The sequence below is a fragment of the Mirounga angustirostris genome, unplaced genomic scaffold (assembly GCF_029215605.1).
Source record: "Mirounga angustirostris isolate CCGP_5_RB_7025 unplaced genomic scaffold, mMirAng1.0.hap1 SCAF_13, whole genome shotgun sequence".
Classification (NCBI taxonomy): domain Eukaryota; kingdom Metazoa; phylum Chordata; class Mammalia; order Carnivora; family Phocidae; genus Mirounga; species Mirounga angustirostris.
In genome coordinates, this window is record NW_026991721.1 from 52,064,408 (window position 1) to 52,084,541 (window position 20,134).

Genomic DNA, 20,134 nt, shown 5'->3' on the forward strand with positions numbered 1-20,134 from the left:
AGATTTTATTTATTTATTTGAGAGAGAGAGAGAATGAGAGAGAGAGAGAGCACATGAGAGGGGGGAGGGTCAGAGGGAGAAGCAGACTCCCCGCTGAGCAGGGAGCCCGACGCGGGACTCTATCCCCGGACTCCAGGGTCATGACCTGAGCCGAAGGCAGTTGCTCAACCAACTGAGCCACCCAGGCACCCATAAATCTTTTTTTAAAAAAACCTTTTTTTGACTGTTGTCTGTGGTATGAAATATATATATATTTTTGAAATTTAACAACTTGCAAAATCAAGATACCCTACCTCATACCATATGCAAAAATTAACTAAAATCTTGTCAACAATCTAAATGAAGGAGGTGAAACAGACCTCTTAGAATAAAACACAGGGATAGATCTTCATAACCTTAGCTTTGGCATAGATTCTTAGATACGACCCCAAAATCATGTGAACAAGAGAAAGATGAATCAGACTTGATCAAAATTTAAAACTTGTGCGTTGAAGGACATAATGAAGTGCAAAGACAACGTACAGAATGGGAGAACATACTTGCAAATTATGTAAATGATTAGAATTTAATATCTAGACTATATAAGACACTCCTAAAACTCAACAAAAGGATAACCCAATTTAAAAATGAGCAAAATATTTGAGTAGACATTTGTCCAGAGATATACCAAGATTAATAAATTAGCACATGAAAAAGTACTCAGCATCTTTAGTCATTAGGGAAATGCAAATCAAAACCACAATGAGATACCACTTTACACCTAATAGGATGGCTATTAAAGAAAAAAGAAAAGAAGTATTGGTGAGGTTCTGAAGATATTGAAACCCTCCTATGCTCCTAATGGGAATGCAAAATGGTGCAGCTGCTGTGGAAAACAGTTTGGCAGTTCCTCAAAAAGCTAAACATAGAATTGCCATATGACCCAGCAGTTCCACTCCTAGCTGTATCTTTAAAAGAATTGAAAACAGAGACTCAGATACTTGTATACCAGTGTTTATTGCAGAATAACTCATAATAGCCAAAAGGTTGAAACTACCCAATTGTCAGTCAACAGATGAATGGATAAACAAAATGTGGTATATTCATACAATGGAATATCTTTCATTCCTAAAAAGGAATGGAGTTCTTATACTTGCTACAACATGGATAAACCTTGAAAATATGTTAACTTGAAAGAAGCCAGGCACAAAAGCACAAATACTGGATGGTTCCACTTATATGAACAATCTAGAACAGGAAGATTCATAGAGACAGAGGTATATAGGTTACCAGGTGCTGCAGGGTGGGAAGAGAGTGGGAAGTTACTGCTTTGGGTTAAAGAGTTTCTGTTTGGGTGATAAAGAAGTTTTGGAAATAAAACGTGGTAATGGTTATACAACATTGTGAATGTAATTAATGCTACTGAATTGTACACTTAATGGTTAAAATGACAAATTTTATTTTTAAATTTTAAATATATATATATATAAATAAAATTATATGTGTGTGTGTATAGACACACACACACACACATCTCCCCACAATAAAATTATGAAGAGTACAACTGTTGGGGAATTTTCTGTAGATCTAGAAGTAATCTTAGCTTCAACATTTTCACTGTCATGTTGGATACAGGGCACACATAAAAAGGGAAGCCGTTGGGGACGCCTGGGTGGCTCAAACGGTTAGGCGTCTGCCTTTGGCTCCGGTTGTGATCCCGGGGTCCTGGGATCGAGTCCCGCATTGGGCTCCCTGCTGCGCGGGGAGTCTGCTTCTCCCTCTGCCTGCTGCTCCCCCTGCTTGTGCGCACACTCTCTGTCTCTGGCAAATAAATGAATAAAATATTTTTTTTTTAAAGGGAAGCCATTCAGTATAATATAGGGTTTATTAATCTTAAAAATAAAACTGAGTTATTTTACTAGCAAAGACGGGTTTATTAGGGAATAGCAGAGACTTGCGATTAAGGACAAGCAAGCTGGGCAAGTCCAGAGAACAGAAGAGAGGATCTCTCTTTTATGGAGGGAAGGAGGTGTTGGGAAGGACTATAAACTAAGAGTCCTAAACTGAGAGTTTGTAGTATAGAGGCTTTTCATTGGCTGAGTTGTGACTGTCTCTCATTGGCTGGGCTGTTTACTGGCAAGAAGAAAACCTTCTGGCCAGGGTAGTCAAGTAGTACTTGTTCTGTCTCCAATTGACTAGTGGTAGGGCGTGAGGGCTCCCCCTTCTGGCCTCCTGACTGCATTTAATATGAGGTTAATTACCCAGAAAATAAATGTAGGAAATTAAAACAAGTCAGTCACCAATAATTTTATTTAAATCTTAGGCATGTTATGTATGTATGTATGTATGTATATGAAACAAAAATGTCATGAAACAATGTTTATGTACAGTCTGAAGAACACTGATCTACTTCCTACCAGCTCTTAATTCCTTCTGTTTCTTCTTATGTTACAGTTGGTTCTAGAAATAGTTTTAGGTTTGCATTTACATAAGGAAACTATAGCATGGTGAGTATTTGATAGGCATCTTATCTCTTTTACTAGCAGCAAAACCTCCGCTTTACAGGTGAAGATCCTGAAATTCAAAGAGGTAATTGATTGAAACAAGATCACATTTCTGATAGGGAGAGCAAGGGTTTGAATCTCAACCTGTATGATCCTAGAGCCTTATTTCCCCTTTTACCTAGATTACTGATATAAAGCAGATTTCTTGGAAAATCTGCTTAACAATCGCACTCTCCATTTTAATTACATTTTAGGTATATGGTTAATCTTACTTAGGAATATAAAAGAGCTATCATAGAGATTTTATTTTTCTTGCTAGACTTATTTCACATATTTTCAGGGTCCTTTTCCTTGACCAAGATTTCAGAATAGGCTACTTTTGAGAGTAGCCTTTCAAATTTTTGCCATGTGTAAATGTGCCCAATTTTTTTTTTTTTTAAAGATTTTATTTATTTATTTGACACAGAGAGACACAGCAAGAGAGGGAACACAAGCAGGGGGAGTGGGAGAGGGAGAAGCAGGCTTCCTGCTGCTGAGCAGGGAGCCCAATGCGGGGCTCGATCCCAGGACCCTGGGACCATGACCTGAGCCGAAGGCAGACGCTTAACCGACTGAGCCACCCAGGCACCCCCTAAATGTGCCCAATTTATAAGTTAATTGAGATTTCAGCTGCCTGTCTCTCTAATCCTGAGCTCCTTTAGCAGGAGTTATAGTATCTTATTTATCCTGGTGTCAAGCACAAAGTCTGGGACACAGTACATTCCTGATAAAATGTGCAATGAGCTAATTAATTAATATATGCTTATACTCTGTCAGTTGGAGGTTGGTATTCTTTTGATTTTTAAAACCATGTTGCTTGAGAAATCTTGCCATTGAAATATTTCCTGTATATATTTTAAGGAATTAAACATCCATTCTATTTTTTTTTAAGATTTTTTATTTATTTGAGAGAGAGAGAGCATGAGAGGGAAGAGGGTGAGAGGGAGAAGCAGACTCCCTGTTGAGCAGGGAGCCTGATGTGGGACTCGATCCCGGGACTCCAGGATCATGACCTGAGCCGAAGGCAGTTGCCCAACTAACTGAGCCACCCAGGCGCCCTAAACATCCATTCTATACAAGTCTTAATGCATTCTTATAGACATACCCAGATATTCCATAATAATAGTAAATTCTCTCAATAGTTATAGCAGAGAACATTGACACAGTAAATATTTATTGAGTGACCACTATCAGCAAGACCCTGTACTTGGTAGGTACTATAGAAAATAGAAAAGAATCAGACTTTGTATTTGCTTTCAAAAATCTTGTAGTTTTACAGGGTGCCCACTTCAAATGAAATTATGTGACAGTTATATTGTAAATAGTAAAACCATATATTAATCATGAAACTTACTGCTTTTGTAAGGTGCACATGCACTAAGCAACCTGAATCTGCCTTTCTTAAGTAGCTTAGCTCAAGCTTCAACCCCTTTCCTTTGAATTGTTGGAAAATAGGCTTTAGTGGGTCTCCTAGACGTCAGACTCTATTATCCTGTCTGTCTTGCACAGTGCAACAGAACTGTTTTTTAATAGTGCTTCCAAATGCTTGTTGAGCCCCCGTATTTATGAGCCATGACCTATTTTCACAGCCTTGCTCACTCTCTTCCCTCACGGCCTTGTCTGTGCCTACTCCTAAACCCAAGCACTCATGATCTAGAGCTCTAGGGCTTAGCAGAAAGAACTCTTCTCTTCACCTTCACATTGACAGGACATACCAGTATCACTCACATCCCCCTGGCTTTGCATATTCTGGTTTTTTTCTTCCTGAAATTCTTTTCACCTCCTTGTTTTGTAAAACCTATTCATCCTTCAGGTCCTAGCATAAAAGTCACCACTTAAATAAAACCTTACTCTTGAGTTGTTGCAGTTGATCTCCTTTTATGCATTTACTGAATTAGGGTTTCTCTCCTCTCTGTTTTTATAGTAGTTGATAAATCTATCAACTCAGTTTATAGATAACTCACTGACTCGTTTTCCCCTGTAATTATATGTTTACGTCTCTCTTTCTGAATTCTGCACTTCTTAAAACAGAGACTGTTAATTCAGCTTTCCCTTCCCAATATTTAGAATGTTCAGCAAATGTTCGGTTTAGCCCTCCAAGGAGAATATTACATACAAAACGGTTGGACATATTGAAATATTAGGTCAGGGAGACTTGGTGAGGTGTAATTTGAATATAAAGAATGGACCTAGATAGTTTATAATTCTCATTCTAGCCTTTGTTCACAATTCTCTTGGTGACAGCTGACCTGATTGGTGTCCTAAAGGTATATTGATTTCACCGTAATAACTAAGAACTGTAAATAACTAAAATACTAAATACTATTACTCTCATTCCTTGGGTAAAGCACATAACTTCTGAGGATAAGAGTACATACATCTAAAGCTTCTGAGAATTGACTATACTAATATTTTATTTATTTTTAGTTTTAAAGATTTTATTTGTCAGAGAGAGAGAAAGAGCACAAGCAGGGGGGAGTGGCAGGCTGAGGGAGTGGCAGGCTCCCGACTGAGCAAGGAGCACAATGCAGGACTGGATCCCAGGACTCTGGGATCATTACCTGAGCCAAAGGCAGACACACAACCGACTGAGCTGCCCAAGCGCCCCAACTGCGTTAATATTTTAAAGCAATAACAACAGTAGTTGGCACATAGTAAACATGCAATAAATGTTAGCTGTTACTATTATTCTAGTAAGAATTTTTAATGTTCTTAAAGGTGTGCTATGTTGGATGGTGGTTAACTGAAAAGAATTTTTTTTAATTAAGGTAAAAGCATTATTTTTGTGTTTCTTTCATTTATTCATCAGATATTTGTTTTGTATCTGCTGGCTCTCATACTTGTTACAAGCTAGGGGTATGAAGATGAGTTGACTTCTCAGAGCTCAGCTGTAAAATTCTTGACTCAGATTTAAAAAAGTTTGTATAAAGACTGTATGATCTAGTGGAAAGAACTCTGAACCAGGAGTCATAAGCTTCCAGTCTAAGCTGAGTCACTAACTTTGAGCGAGATACTTCTTAGATGTCATATATATCACCTCAACCTCATTAGGTACAAAACAGATCTCTTGTTAACTCCCCTCTCTTAGGTATTATCTTAGTACCTTTGTTTAAAGTACTTTCATCCTTCTATTTGTTCAGGCTAAGGAATGTAGATGTCACCTTTGTTTTTCCTTTCCAGTCACTGTCCACATCTGTTCTATCAAAAGTCCTGATGATTCTACCTCCAAAATACAGCTACTTCTTTCTGTTCCCACTACCACCACCATAGTCCATGGCATCATTATCTCTTGCCTTAAAACTGGTTTCCAAGTTTCCATTTTATCCCCTTTACAATCCTTTTACAGCAGCTATTTTTGAAACATGGAGCAGATTTTGTTATTCCCCCATTTAAAATCCTCCAGTGGCCTCCCATTATATTTGAAATAAAATCTTAACTCCTTACCCTGGCCTCCATAATTTTGCCCTTGCTTACCTCTTTAACCTTATCTTCTGCCACTTTCCCCTTTATTCTACTTAATTTATGATCATTTTTTCTGTTTTTCTAATATGCCAAACTTGAAGGGCTTTGTGCTAGCTTGTTTCTTCTGCCTGGAGCATTCCTACTTCAGATCTTCTTGTGGCTGATTTCTGTGTCTCAACTTTTTATATCAAATGTCCGCTTTTTTAATGAGGCCTTCTCTGAGCACCCAACCAGAATAATACACAAACTTTCTGTAGCACATCACTGTTTTATATTCAATATAGCATTTGTGTCTACATGGTATTTTCTTATTTTTACCTGTTGTACTATCTTTTAGAATATAAGCTCCATGATAGCAGGTTGCCTGTCTTCATCATTGTATCCCAGCTCCTTGACTAGTTTCTGCCATAGAGTAGGTACTCAGTAAATATTGGTGGAATCACCAGATAAATTAATCTCTTTATAAACCTAACATGTTTCTCAATTATAAAATATTTTCTTCTGAATGGTATCTGAAGAACCCTCCTCCCCCTAAGATAAATAAGGGCAGTGAAGACAGACTTCATTCACTAATTATTGTGGTAGGAGAAGGAGCCGAGCTCAATTCCAATTTGCCCAGAGGTGACTGGTATTTTAAAGGGAGACTAAGGGTTTCAGGAGTTGGAAATGAGGGACGAAAAGGGGGTTAGGGAAAGGAACATTTACAAAAAGTAAGTATGAGGGTTGGTCTGAAAGTTGGTCAGTCAACTTGATTAGGCCGTCTGTGCCTGCTAACTTTGAAAGATAAACTTTCTACCCTCCCACAGAGTCTTAAGAGGTCCTCTCCTTCCTGATGATTACAAATCAAAGGAATGGCTTTCAAGTCCTTGAGAAAGACAGTCTTATAGGAGATACATACACATCTCAAAGGGACAGAGAGAAGTATACAATTGTAAGGTTTTGTTTGTTTATTTTTAAAATAAATGGAAAAGGAAATTCAGGGACTTATATCAGGTGTTGCCTGGAACACACAATAAATTCTTTTGGAAACCTTGAGTTTTCTAGACAGGAAGTCAAGGGGAGCAGAGTGGTCCCAGAGACAAGTCCTGAGGCTGCGAGAAACCATGTTAGAGTTTGATTTAGTCTCACTTTTTTTTTTTTTTTTTTAGATTTTATTTATTCATTTGAAAGAGAGAGCATGAGTCGGGGGAGGATTTAGTCTCTTAATTCAGGGGTTTGGATGTTCATGCTGAGGGTTTTTGCAGTTCTCTGCTCCACCCCATCCCTCCCCTTTTTAATGCCCTCCATTCTGCCCCCCCCTTTTTAAAGATTTTATTTATTTGACAGAGAGAGACAGCGAGAGAGGGAACATAAGCAGGGGGACTGGGAGAGGGAGAAGCAGGCCTCCCGCTGAGCAGAGGGCCCGATGTGGGGCTCGATCCCAGGACCCTGGGATCATGACCTGAGCCGAAGGCAGATGCTTAACGACTGAGCCACCCAGGCGCCCCTTTCATCCTGCCCCCTTTTAATGCTTTATGTTCTATGTTGTCAAAAAGAGAAGGATTATATGTCTCCAAGATTAATGTGTCAATGATCTCACTGAGATAAATTCCATGTATTTGCTGTATAGGTATGTGAAACCACCTTTCCTATAAATATTGCGATGATGTGGACTTTTAAATCCCCCTATCCCATTTTCCATCCTCATCCTTGTTTTTCTCTGTGTAAGTTAGGAGGAAAAGACAGCCCCAGGGGTTATTGGAATGGCAGCAGGCAGGTGGCCAAGAGGCCTGAATGGCATTCAGCCTTGCAGGCACAGAACTTTGATTTCATGTGTATATCAGAAAGGCTGTGCCTTAGGCACCATACAGGGGGATACAACAGGATATGACAGCTCATTAATCAGATTAGAGAGAATCAGACATAAAACCAGTATTATGGAGTAATAGGATGATAAATATGAACATTATACAAAAACGTTCATGTTTTAGATACTGGATCATTCTCTAAAGAGAAATTGCATGCAAAATCAAATTATATTTGCAAGACTGTTTGATCAGAATCAAGTTGGAGCATGGGGAGTTAATATGAATTAATAATCTAATAAGGATCCTCTTGCTGCAAGTGATCCAGGCTGGCTGGGTTCTCGGACCCAAAGGGGGTCTCTCAGGATCAGCCAAGAGGGTCCTTGGCTTTTTTTTTTTTTTCCTTTTTTTTCCATCATATCACGTGCCCTCCTTAATACCCATCACCCAATTACCCCATCCCCCCCACCCACCTCCCCTCCAGCAACTTGGCTTTGCGCAGGATAGAAATCAAATGTGAGCCAAGAGGAAGTGAGAGCAGAGTTTATTAAAGATGTAGAGAGAGTGAAGATACAGACAGAGCATCTGGGAGACTCAGGAAAAGAGAGTGAGTCTTGCCTTGGGGTCTGGGTTTTTATTGAGGATTGTTGTCTGGTTCACGAGTCTTCTCAGGCATCCGGAAACAAAGATGAGTGTTTAGATGTTTCTCATAAGTCACTTATCACTAGTGCCAACCAGGTCTTGATGAGTCAGTGGTCTTGGAAAGCATTCATGTTGACCCTGCGTGGTTACTCCTTAGATGTTATCTACTGTGCTGGAAGACTTCCAAAGAAGTCATTACCTCCTTGACCTTTACAAGGAGGACATACATTATCTGTTCCGTAAGACGTGTAAGGTCGGGGTGTAGATCCTAGCAGGAATAGAGGCAGGAAAAAAAAAGCAGTTTTACAAGGGGTCCCTTCAGTTTTCGTGTCTCACAAGGATCCAAGAATAACTGTCATAGACAGTCTCATAGACACAGCTAGTTTCTGACACTCTAGGCAAACACTGGCCCATGGGCCAAATCTGGCCTGCTGTCTACTTATGTATGGCTTGAAAACTAAGAGTGGTTTTAACATATTTAAATGGTTTGGAGAATGGTTGACATATGAAAATTACATGAAATTCACATTTCCTTACCCATAACTAAAGTGGTATGGGAACACAGCCAGGTTTATTCATTTATATATTTTCTGTGGTTGCTTTTTGCGCTACAACAGCAGAGTTAAGTAGTTGAAAAGAGACCGTATGGTCTGCAAAGCCTAAATTATTTCCTGTTTGGCCCTTAACAGGAAAAGTTTGCTGACCCCTAGTGTAGATTTATATAGTCCTGCGTAATTATTTGTCATTTACAGTATTCTTTTTTTTTTTTTTTTTTTTTTTTACAGTCTTTACTTTGTGATAGCAATAGGTTATGGCTGTTTGGGCAAATATGATAATAAGTTTCAAGGTTTATTTTTCCATAAATGGCACAATAATATGTCTACATTGCCTTATTAAAGAAACAAAATGAATAGCATATTCATCTCTGAATATCAGCACAAGAATTTTGCACCCTAAGCTATAAATAAGGAAGGTCAGTAAATTGAAGGTAAGTAGTGTGAGGCAGAGAGGCCCCTATCTTAATTATCTGTTTATCTACCCCCTTTCACTTTCACTTTTCTCCCCTTTCACATGATAAAAGATATTTTTTTTTCTTTTTTAAGATTTTATTTATTTGAGAGTGAGAGTGAGTGCGAGAGAGAGAGAACACGAGAGGGGTAAGGGTCAGAGGGAGAAGCAGACTGCCGGCTGAGCAGGGAGCCCGATGCGGGACTCGATCCTGGGACTCCGGGATCATGACCTGAGCCGAGGGCAGACGCTTAACCTACTGAGCCAGCCAGGCGCCTGATAAAAGATAATTAAAAGTTGTTCATTTGGGGCGCCTGGGTGGCTCAGATGGTTAAGTGTCTGCCTTCGGCTCAGGTCATGATCCTGGAGTCCCTGGATCGAGTCCCGCATCGGGCTCCCTGCTCGGCAGGGAGTCTTGTTTGCCCTCTGACCCTATCCCCTCTCATGTGTTCTCATCTCATTCTCTCTCTCTCAAATAAATAAATAATCTTTAAAAAAAAAAAAAAAGAGTTGTTCATTTGTATTTGATACCTGACTACATGAGCCATTGGCTGTGCCTTGGTACTTGAGTTATCAAGCAGGCTCCAGTTGGAGCTGTGTCATTCTCAGCCCCTCTCAGATGCTGAACTTGAGCTTCCCTACACTCAGATTTAGCCTTTAAGATTGTCAACCAACATCTTCTTCTTTTAGGGGTGTGGTATACAACAGAACACTCAGGAGGTGCTTCATCCAAGTCAAAAGCTGGGTTGTACATTCTTGATTATCCCTCTGGGGTTTTTTTTGAGATATTAGTCACATATCATGAAATGTACCCTTTTAAAATATACAATTCAGTGTTTTTTTATATTCACAAGGATGTGCAGTTATCACCACTATCTTAATTCTAGAACATTTATCACTCTGAAAAGAAATCTGCTCATTAGCAATCATTCCTTATTCCTCCCTCTACCTTCCCTCTGGCAACTACTAGTAAGTAAACTTTTAGTCTGTATGTGTTTGACTGTTGTGTAAGTTTCATATACATAGAGCCATACAATATGTAACCTTTTGTATGTGGTTTCATTCACTGGGCATAATGTTTTTTATGTTTATCCAAACTGTAGAATGTATCACTACTTCATTCCTTTTTATAGCTGTATAAAATTCCACTGTATGGATATTCCACATATTATTTATTCATTTATCAGTTGATGATATTTGGGTTGTTTCCACTTTTTAGCTGTTATAAAAAATGCTACTTTGAACGTTATACGGGTTTTTCCTGTATAAATACCTAGAAATGGAATTGCTAAGTCACATGGTAACTCAATGTTAACATTTTGAGGAACTGCTTAGCTTTTTTAGGAAGCAGCTGCACCATTTTATATTCCCATCAACAACCTGTGCATTTCAGTCTCTCCACATCCTCACCAACATTTACTACTATTTTACTTTTTTTTTTTTTTTTTTAAAGATTTATCTTTGTTTGAAAGAGCACGAGCATGCAAGCGTGGGGAATGGGAGAGGGAGAGAATCTCCAGCAGACTCCCCACTGAGCTGAGCACGGAGCCCAGTGTGGGGCTGGATCTCAGGACCCTGAGATCACTGAGCCACCCAGACGCCCCTTATTTTTCTTTTTTGATTACAGCTATCCTTATGGATATGAAGTAGTATTCCATTGTGGTTTTGATTCGTATTTCCTTAATGACTAATGATGATTGTATTTTCCTGTGCTTGTTGGCCATTTGTATATATTCTTTGGCAAAATATCATTCAGATTCTGACCTTTTAGCTTTTGATATAATTACTTTAGGGTCCTCCCTGTGTAATAGTCCCCAAATTTCCTTTTCCTTTGTATATCAATTTTTTTTCCTCTCTACAATATATAATGCTGTCAGCCAGACATATGGTATTCCAGAGAATGGAGAGCTTATTCTTCCTTTGTGCCTTTGAAAATCTCCCATTATGTTGTCATACTGCTTTCCTTGTTACTTTCTTTTTCTATCCTAACAATGATCTCGTATGATTTTTTTATATAGTTGGTAAAAAAAGATGACACTGGTGCTGAACAGGAAAAGGGTGACATTTCTAGGAGGGGAGGGCCAGCCTGGTCTTATTCTTAGGTCAGTGTGGTTATATAAGCAGTTCCACTTGCCTGCTTGGGTTTCTCCTGCCTGCTATCTAGTTAATTGCCCAAGCTCCCAAGTGATCTTGTCCCTTGGTTGGTTCTTCTCCCTTGACCTTCATTATATTCTTTGCCCCTTGGATTAGAACAAAGAGCATGAAGTTGCTAGACACTTCCATTTTTCATGCCTATTTCATAACATTTAAGATGAATATTATTACTGCTCCCCTTTTAGGGCTGAAGAAACTGGCTCGCAGAGGTCATACAACCCATGGCATTTCTCCTGATTAGTCCTTATTATTGAGTGGAATGGTTATCCATATCTTCTTTCCTCAGATTGTTACAGTGGCTCTGGTTTGCCTGAAATTCTTGTGTAGGGAGAGAAACCTAGAAATTTAAGTTATTGCCACATTATAGATGGTCTCAAATGACAAGCAATGGGATCTTTACCCATAAAAAGGAGGACATTGAGTTGGAGAGTGGCTTTATTAAAAATGTGCCTACAGAAGGGGGGAAAGATGGCGGAGAAGTAGGGGACCCTATTTCAGCTGGTCCCCGGAATTGAGCTGGATATCTACCAGACCACTCTGAGCACCCACGAAAACAGCCTGAGATGTAAGAAGATCTGGATCTCTACAAACAGAATATCGCAGGCGGTTGGTTTTGAGGTACGAAGTGGAGAGCCGTGATTCTGTGGGCAGATATCGGAGGATAAATAGCAGCGGGAGGGTGCCTGGACGTAGGGATCCTACACCGCCGGTGAGTGACAGCCTGGCGCGCTGTGGAGGGGGCACAGACTCGCAGACCGATAGCGTCGGGAAAGGACTTTAGGGCAGCCCCCGGGGTGAAAACCAGACCGGCGGGGTTGCCTGCACGCGAACCACAGCCCCTCGGACAGAAACCGGAGTGACGGTCGCGCGCTCGCGAACTGCAGCCTCCCAGACGGAAACCCGGTGTGCCGGGGTCCCACCGGTGAACTGCAACCCCCGGAGTGGAAACCCCGAACGGAGGAGTTGTGCACACGCGAACTGCAGTCCCCGGGACAGAACCCCAAGTGGCGGAGTCGTGTGCGAACTGGGAGCGGCTGGTGGTTTTAGAAGCACAAAGGGTAGAGACATGCCCCGACCTGGAGGCAGGACTGGGAGCACTGCGGAGGGGCACACAACCCAGGACGCTGCAGTTTATAGCAGCATGGACAGAAATGGAGACGGTGTGGTCTGGAGAGCTGACTGAAGAACAGACTGTGGTCTCTCTGCTCTGAGGCAGAGGGTTGGAAACGGTCTCTTCTGCTCTGACTCGCGGAAGAGACGCAGAAAGCCACCAGGGAAAGGTGCCAGAGAACAAAAGCCCCAAAGACTGATTCCCACTGAGCCCATCCCCCGCCACAGGGACGCAGGGCAACTCCGCCCAAACAGAGTTGCCTGAGTAACAGCGTGGCAGGCCCCTCCCCCAGAAGACAGGCTGGGAAAATGAGGCCAGCAACCCTAAGGTCCCAAGAAAACAGGTGCATCTTGCTTGGGTTCTGGTCAATAATTTGGACTCTATACATTCCCTCAAACACCCATCAACAGAATGACTAGGAGGAGGAGCCCCCAAAACAGAAAAGACTCAGAGATTATGACTTATGCTGCAGATTTACAAATGGATGCAGATATAACCAAGATGTTGGAGATGGAATTCAGGCTAGCAATTGTGAAGACAATGGCTAGAATGGAGAAATCAATTAATGGCAACATAGAGTCTCTAAGGGCAGAAATAAAAGGTGAATTGGCAGAACTTAAAAATGTTATCAATGAGATCCAATCCAATCTAGATAATCTAACAGCTAGGGTAACTGAGACAGAAGAGAGAATAAGTGATCTGGAAGACAGTATAATAGATAAAAAGGGAAAAGAGGAGGCCAGGGAAAAACAACTCAGAATCCATGAAAATAGAATCAGAGAAATAAGTGACACCATGAGGCGTTCCAATGTCAGAATAATTGGAATCCCGGAGGGAGTGGAGACAGAGAGAGGGCTAGAAGATGTATTTGAGCAAATTGTAGCTGATAACTTCCCTAATCTGGGGAATGAAACAAACATTCGAGTCCTAGAGGCAGAGGGGACCCCTCCCAAGATCAAGGAAAACAGGCCAACACCCCGGCATGTAATAGTAAAACTTGCAAATCTTAGAACCAAGGAAACCATCTTAAGGGCAGTTAGGGGGAAGAGATTCCTTACGTACAGAGGGAGAAACATCAGAATAATGTCAGACCTCTCCACAGAGACCTGGCAAGCCAGAAAGGCCTGGCAAGACATATTCAGGGTACTAAATGAGAAGAACATGCAGCCAAGAATACTTTATCCGGCAAGGCTTTCATTTAGAATGGATGGAGAGATGCAGAGCTTCCACGACCGGCAGAAGTTGAAAGAATATGTGACCAGTAAGCCGGCCCTGCAAGAAATATTAAGGGGGGTTCTATAAAAGGAGAAAGACCCCAAGAGTGATCTACAACAGAAATTTACAGGGACAATCTATAAAAACAAGGTCTTCACAGGTAACATGATGACAATTAATTCATATCTTTCAATAATCACTCTCAACGTGAATGGCCTAAACGCTCCCATAAAACGGCACAGGGTTGCAGATTGGATAAAAAGACAGGACCCATCCATATGCTGTCTACAAGAGACTCATTTTTGAACCTAAACATACATCCAGACTGAAAGTGGAGATCTATCTTCCATGCCAGCGGACCTCAAAAGAAAGCTGGGGTAGCAATTCTTATATCAGACAAATTAGATTTTAAACTAAAGTCTGTAATAAGAGACACAGAAGGACACTATATCATTCTTTTTTTTTTTATGATTTTTTATTTATTTATTTGAGAGAGAGAGCACATGAGAGAGAGAGCACATGAGAGGGGGGAGGGTCAGAGGGAGAAGCAGACTCCCTGCCGAGCAGGGAGCCCGATGCGGGACTCAATCCAGGGACTCCGGGATCATGACCTGAGCCGAAGGCAGTCGCTTAACCAACTGAGCCACCCAGGCGCCCGACACTATATCATTCTTAAAGGGTCTATCCAACAAGAAGATCTAACAATTGTAAATATCTATGCCCCCAACATGGGAGCAGCATCTACATAAGCTGACTGTTAACCAAAATAAAGAGTCATATTGATAACAATACGTTAATTGTAGGAGACCTCAATACTCCACTCTCAGCAATGGACAGATCATCTAAGCAGAAAATCAACAAGGAAACAAGAGCTTTGATTCATTGGACCAGATGGACCTCATAGATAATTATAGAACATTCCACCCTAAAACAACAGAATACTCATTCTTCTCAAGCGTACATGGAACTTTCTCCAGAATAGACCACATACTGGGTCACAAATCAGGTCTCAACTGATACCAAAAGATTGAGATTATTCCCTGCATATTCTCAGACCACAATGCTCTAAAACTGGAACTCAGTCACAAGAAAAAATTTGGCAGAAATTCAAACACTTGGAAGCTAAAGACCACTCTGCCCAAGAATGTTTGGGTCAACCAAGAAATCAAAGAAGAACTTAAACAATTCATGGAAATCAATGAGAACGAAAACACATCGGTCCAAAATCTATGGGATACTGCAAAGGTGGTCCTAAGGGGGAAATACATAGCCATCCAAGCCTCACTCAAAAAAATAGAAAAATCCTGAATTCACCAACTAACTCTACACCTTAAAGAACTAGAGAAAAAGCAACAAATGACACCTAAGCCACGCATTAGAAGAGAAATAATTAAAATTAGAGCAGAAATCAATGAATTAGAAACCAGAAACACAGTAGATCAGATCAATGAAACTAGAAGTTGGTTCTTTGAAAGAATTAATAAGATTGATAAACCACTGGCCAGACTTATCCAAAAGAAGAGAGAAAGGACCCAAATTAATAAAATTATGAATGAAAGGGGAGAGATCACGACTAACACCAAGGAAATAGAAACAATTATTAGAAATTATTATCAACAACTATAGGCCAATAAACTGAGCAATCTGGGTGAAATGGAGGCCTTCCTAGCAACCTATAAGCTGCCAAGACTGAAACAGGAAGAAATTGACAACCTGAATAGGCCAATAACCAGGAACGAGATTGAAGCAGTGATCAAAAACCTCCCAAAAAACAAGAGTCCAGGGCCTGATGGATTCCCTGGGGAATTCTACCAAACATTCAAAGAAGAAATAATACCTATTCTACTGAAGCTGTTTCAAAAAATAGAAACAGAAGGAAAACTTCCAAACTCATTCTATGAGGCCAGCATTATCTTAATCCCCAAACCAGGCAAAGACCCCATCAAAAAGGAGAATTTCAGACCAATATCCCTGATGAATATGGATTCCAAAATCCTAGCTAATAGGATCCAACAATACATTAAAAGGATCATCCACCACGACCAAGTGGGATTTATCCCCGGGATGCAAGGGTGGTTCAACATTCGCAAATCAATCAATGTGATAGAACACATTAATAAGAGGAGGGAGAAGAACCGTATGGTCCTCTCAATTGATGCAGAAAAAGCATTTGACAAAATACAACATCCTTTCCTGATTAAAACTCTCCAGAGTATAGGGATAGAGGGAACATTCCTCAAGCTCATAAAATCCATCTATGAAAAACCCACAGCGAATATCATCCTCAATGGGGAAAAGCTGAAAGCCTTTCCCTTAAGATCAGGAATACGTCCAGGGTGCCCACTCTCACCACTGTTGTTCAACATAGTACTAGAAGTCCTAGCAACAGCAATCAGACAACAAAAAGAAATAAAAGGTATTCAAATTGGCAAAGAAGAAGTCAAACTCTCTTTTCGCAGACGACATGATACTTTATGTGGAAAACCCAAAAGACTCCACCCCCAAATTACTAGAACTCATCCAGCAATTCAGTAATGTGGCAGGATACAAAATCAATGCACAGAAATCAGTTGCTTTCTTATACACTAACAATGCAACCGTAGAAAGAGAAATTAAAGAAACGATTCCATTTACAATAACACCAAAAACCATAAGATACTTCGGAATAAACCTAACCAAAGAGGTAAAGGATCTATACTCTAGGAACTACAGAACACTCATGAAAGAAATTGAAGAAGACACAAAAAGATGGAAAAATATTCCATGCTCATGGATCGGAAGAATAAACATTGTTAAAATGTCTATGCTACCCAGAGCAATCTATACCTTCAACACCATCCTGATCAAAATTCCAATGACATTTTTCAAAGTGCTGGAACAAACAATCCTAAAATTTGTATGGAATCAGAAAAGACCCCGAATCACCACGGAGATGTTGAAAAAGAAAAACAAAGCTGGGGGCATCACGTTGCCCAATTTCAAGCTATATTACAAATCAGTGATCACCAAGACAGCATGGTACTGGCACAAAAACAGACATACAGACCAATGGAACAGAATAGAGAACCCAGATATGGACCCTCAACTCTATGGTCAAATAATCTTTGACAAAGCAGGAAAAAACATGCAATGGAAAAAAGACAGTCTCTTCAATAAATGGTGCTGGGAAAATTGGACAGCCACATGCAGAAGAATGAAACTCGACCATTCTCTAACACCATTCACAAAGATAAACTCAAAGTGGATGAAAGACCTCAATGTGAGACAGGAATCCATCAAAATCCTACAGGAGAACATAGGCAGTAACCTCTTTGACATCGGCCACAGCAACTTCTTTCAAGATACATCTGCAAAAGCTAGTGAAACAAAAGCAAAAATGAACTTTTGCGACTTCATCAAGATAAAATCTTCTGCACAGCAAAGGAAACAGTCAACAAAACAAAGAGGCAACCCACAAAATGGGAGAAGATATTTGCAAATGACACTACAGATAAAGGACTGGTATCCAAAATCTATAAAGAATTTCTCAAACTCAACACCCAAAAACCAAATAATCAAGTCAAAAAGTGGGCAGAAGAGATGAACAGACACTTCTCTGAAGAAGACATACAAATGGCTAACAGACACATGAAAAAAATGTTCATCATCATTAGCCATCAGGGAAATCCAAATCAAAACCACACTGAGATACCACCTTACACCAGTTAGAATGGCCAAAATGGACAGGGAAAGAAACAACAAATGTTGGAGAGGTTGTGGAGAAAGGGGAACCCTCTTACACTGTTCTTGGGAATGCAAGTTGTTACAGCCACTTTGGAAAACAGTGTGGAGGTTCCTCAAAAATTTAAAAATAGAGCTACCCTATGACCCAGCAATTGCACTACTGGGTATTTACCCCAAAGACACAGATGTAGTGAAAAGAAGGGCCATGTGCACCTCAGTGTTCATAGCAGCAATGTCCGCAATAGCCAAACTGTGGAAAGAGCTGAGATGCCCTTCAACAGATGAATGGATAAAGAAGATGTGGTCCATATATACAATGGAATATTACTCAGCCATCAGAAAAGATGAATACCCAATTTTTTTTTTTTAAAGATTTTATTTATTTATCTGAGAGAGAATGGGAGACAGAAAGCATGAGAGGGAGAGGATCAGAGAGAGAAGCAGACTCCCCGCCGAGCAGGGAGCCCGATGCGGGACTCGATCCCGGGACTCCAGGATCATGACCTGAGCAGAAGGCAGTCGTTTAACCAACTGAGCCACCCAGGCGCCCTGAATACCCAATTTTTACATCAACATGGATGGGACTGGAGGAGATTATGCTAAGTGAAATAAGTCAAGCAAAGAAAGTCAATTATCATATGGTTTCACTTATTTGTGGAGCATAAGGAATAACATGGAGGACATTAGGAGAAGGAAGGGAAAAATGTGCGGGGGGAATTGGAGGGAGAGATGAACCATGAGAGACTATGGACCTGAGAAACAAACAGGGTTTTAGAGGGGAGGGGGGAGGGGGGATTGGTTAGCCCGGTGATGGGTATTAAGGAGGGCACGTACTGCATGGAGCACTGGGTGTTATACGAAAACAATGGATCGTGGATCACTACATCAAAAACTAATGATGTATGGTGACTAACATAACATAATAAAATTTAAAAAAAAAAATGTGCCTACAGGAGCACCTGGGTAGCTCAGTCAGCCAAGCGTCCTACTCTTGATTTTGGCTCGGATCGTGATCTTGGGGTTATGGGGTTATTGAGCCCCGCATTAATCTCTGCACTCAGCGCAGAGTCTGCTTGTCCTTCTCCCTCTGCTTCCCCCCACCCCCGCTCACTCTCTCTCAAATAAATAAATAACATAAAATCTTTTTAAAAATGTGCCTATAATTTGGCATGCTTTTTGAATGCTACCTCTCTTCTAGGCATGGAGATAAATCAACTATTGTCCTCAAGGAACTTCTAGGCCATTTGGAAGGGGAATTAGATAATTTTTGCATTTGGGAAAATGTGTATAAAATTCTTGAGAGCGGAGGAGAGAGCTATAGAGATCACTGCTTAACTTAAATTCAGATATTAGTTAAATAGTAAACATTTCTGGTGTATTTGAGGATGGATTTGGCTTGAAGTGTATTTGTTATAAACTCGTTCCATTATAAATATGTATAAACAAGAATAGTTAACATAATTGTACAGTAAAATACCAATGTAAATAGAAATTACTTTTATGTATTAAGATCCTAACTTTGTTTGACAGATATGCCAAGAGTTTAATAGCACCTGGGCATGGGAGATGGAGAAGAAGGGCTATCTTGAAATGAGTGTTGAATGCAAACTAGCACTCTTAAAGGTAATGAATTTATTATCTTTTACAATTATTTTAATTAATTCACCAAGAGTCGTTTCAAGAATAATGTCATCTAAAAGCTTTAATAGAATCATTGAAAATTTTCTACATAAGAAAATTTGGGAGACTAGTACAGAGTGCTTTTGAGATATGATTTTTGTGTCATTGATAATATTAAACCTGTAAGTTTAAGTAATACTAAAGTTTTAACTTTAAATATAATATCTTTTTAAATTGCTTATTCTAAACAGGTTGTACAAAAGTGGGGAGAGGATAGTGAAAGATGGATAAACTACACACATTTTTTCTGCTCCCATCCCTGAATCAGTTCTATGGTTAAACATACCACATTTACATGATAGAGAAACATTTATGGGTTATTTTAAGCCATGTTATGACTATTTTCCAGTACCTCTGCGAGTGTCAGTTTGATGACAATCTCAAATTCAAGAACATTATCAATGAGGAGGATGCTGATACCATGCGTCTCCAACCAATTGGCCGAGACAGAGATGGCCTCATGTACTGGTACCAGTTGGATCAAGATCACAATGTCAGAATGTACATAGAAGAACAGGATGATCAAGATGGCTCTTCATGGAAATGCATTGTCAGGTATCTTTTGTTGGCATCTTTTCACATTTATTTGTGTGTTTCTTTAATCTCTTCACTACAAGAATATAATCTCTGAGGCTAGGGTAGTCCTTTTTTTGTGGGGTTGGAGAATTGCCAGGACCTAGCCTAGTGCCCAGCACAATATCCATAGTGGGCACTTAATTATTTCTCAAATAAATATATTTAGCATGGTGGTCCATATCAGCACATGTACCTTATACTTCAGGAAGCTGGAATCTGACAAATAGTAAGGCACCAGTAATATGCACAGAAAAAGC

The 20,134-nt window shown here is 40.1% G+C and overlaps 1 protein-coding gene across 2 annotated transcripts in view; it reads left to right on the top strand.

The window, feature by feature from the left end:
• RSF1 (remodeling and spacing factor 1) overlaps positions 1-20,134 on the top strand; it is a 169,347-nt gene that overhangs the window by 76,923 nt on the left and 72,290 nt on the right. For both annotated transcript variants that reach the window (XM_064576868.1, XM_064576867.1), the window contains exons 3-4: positions 19,152-19,244; positions 19,651-19,856. In XM_064576868.1, coding sequence (XP_064432938.1) covers positions 19,152-19,244; positions 19,651-19,856 — 299 coding nt within the window. The remainder of the gene's footprint in view (positions 1-19,151; positions 19,245-19,650; positions 19,857-20,134) is intronic.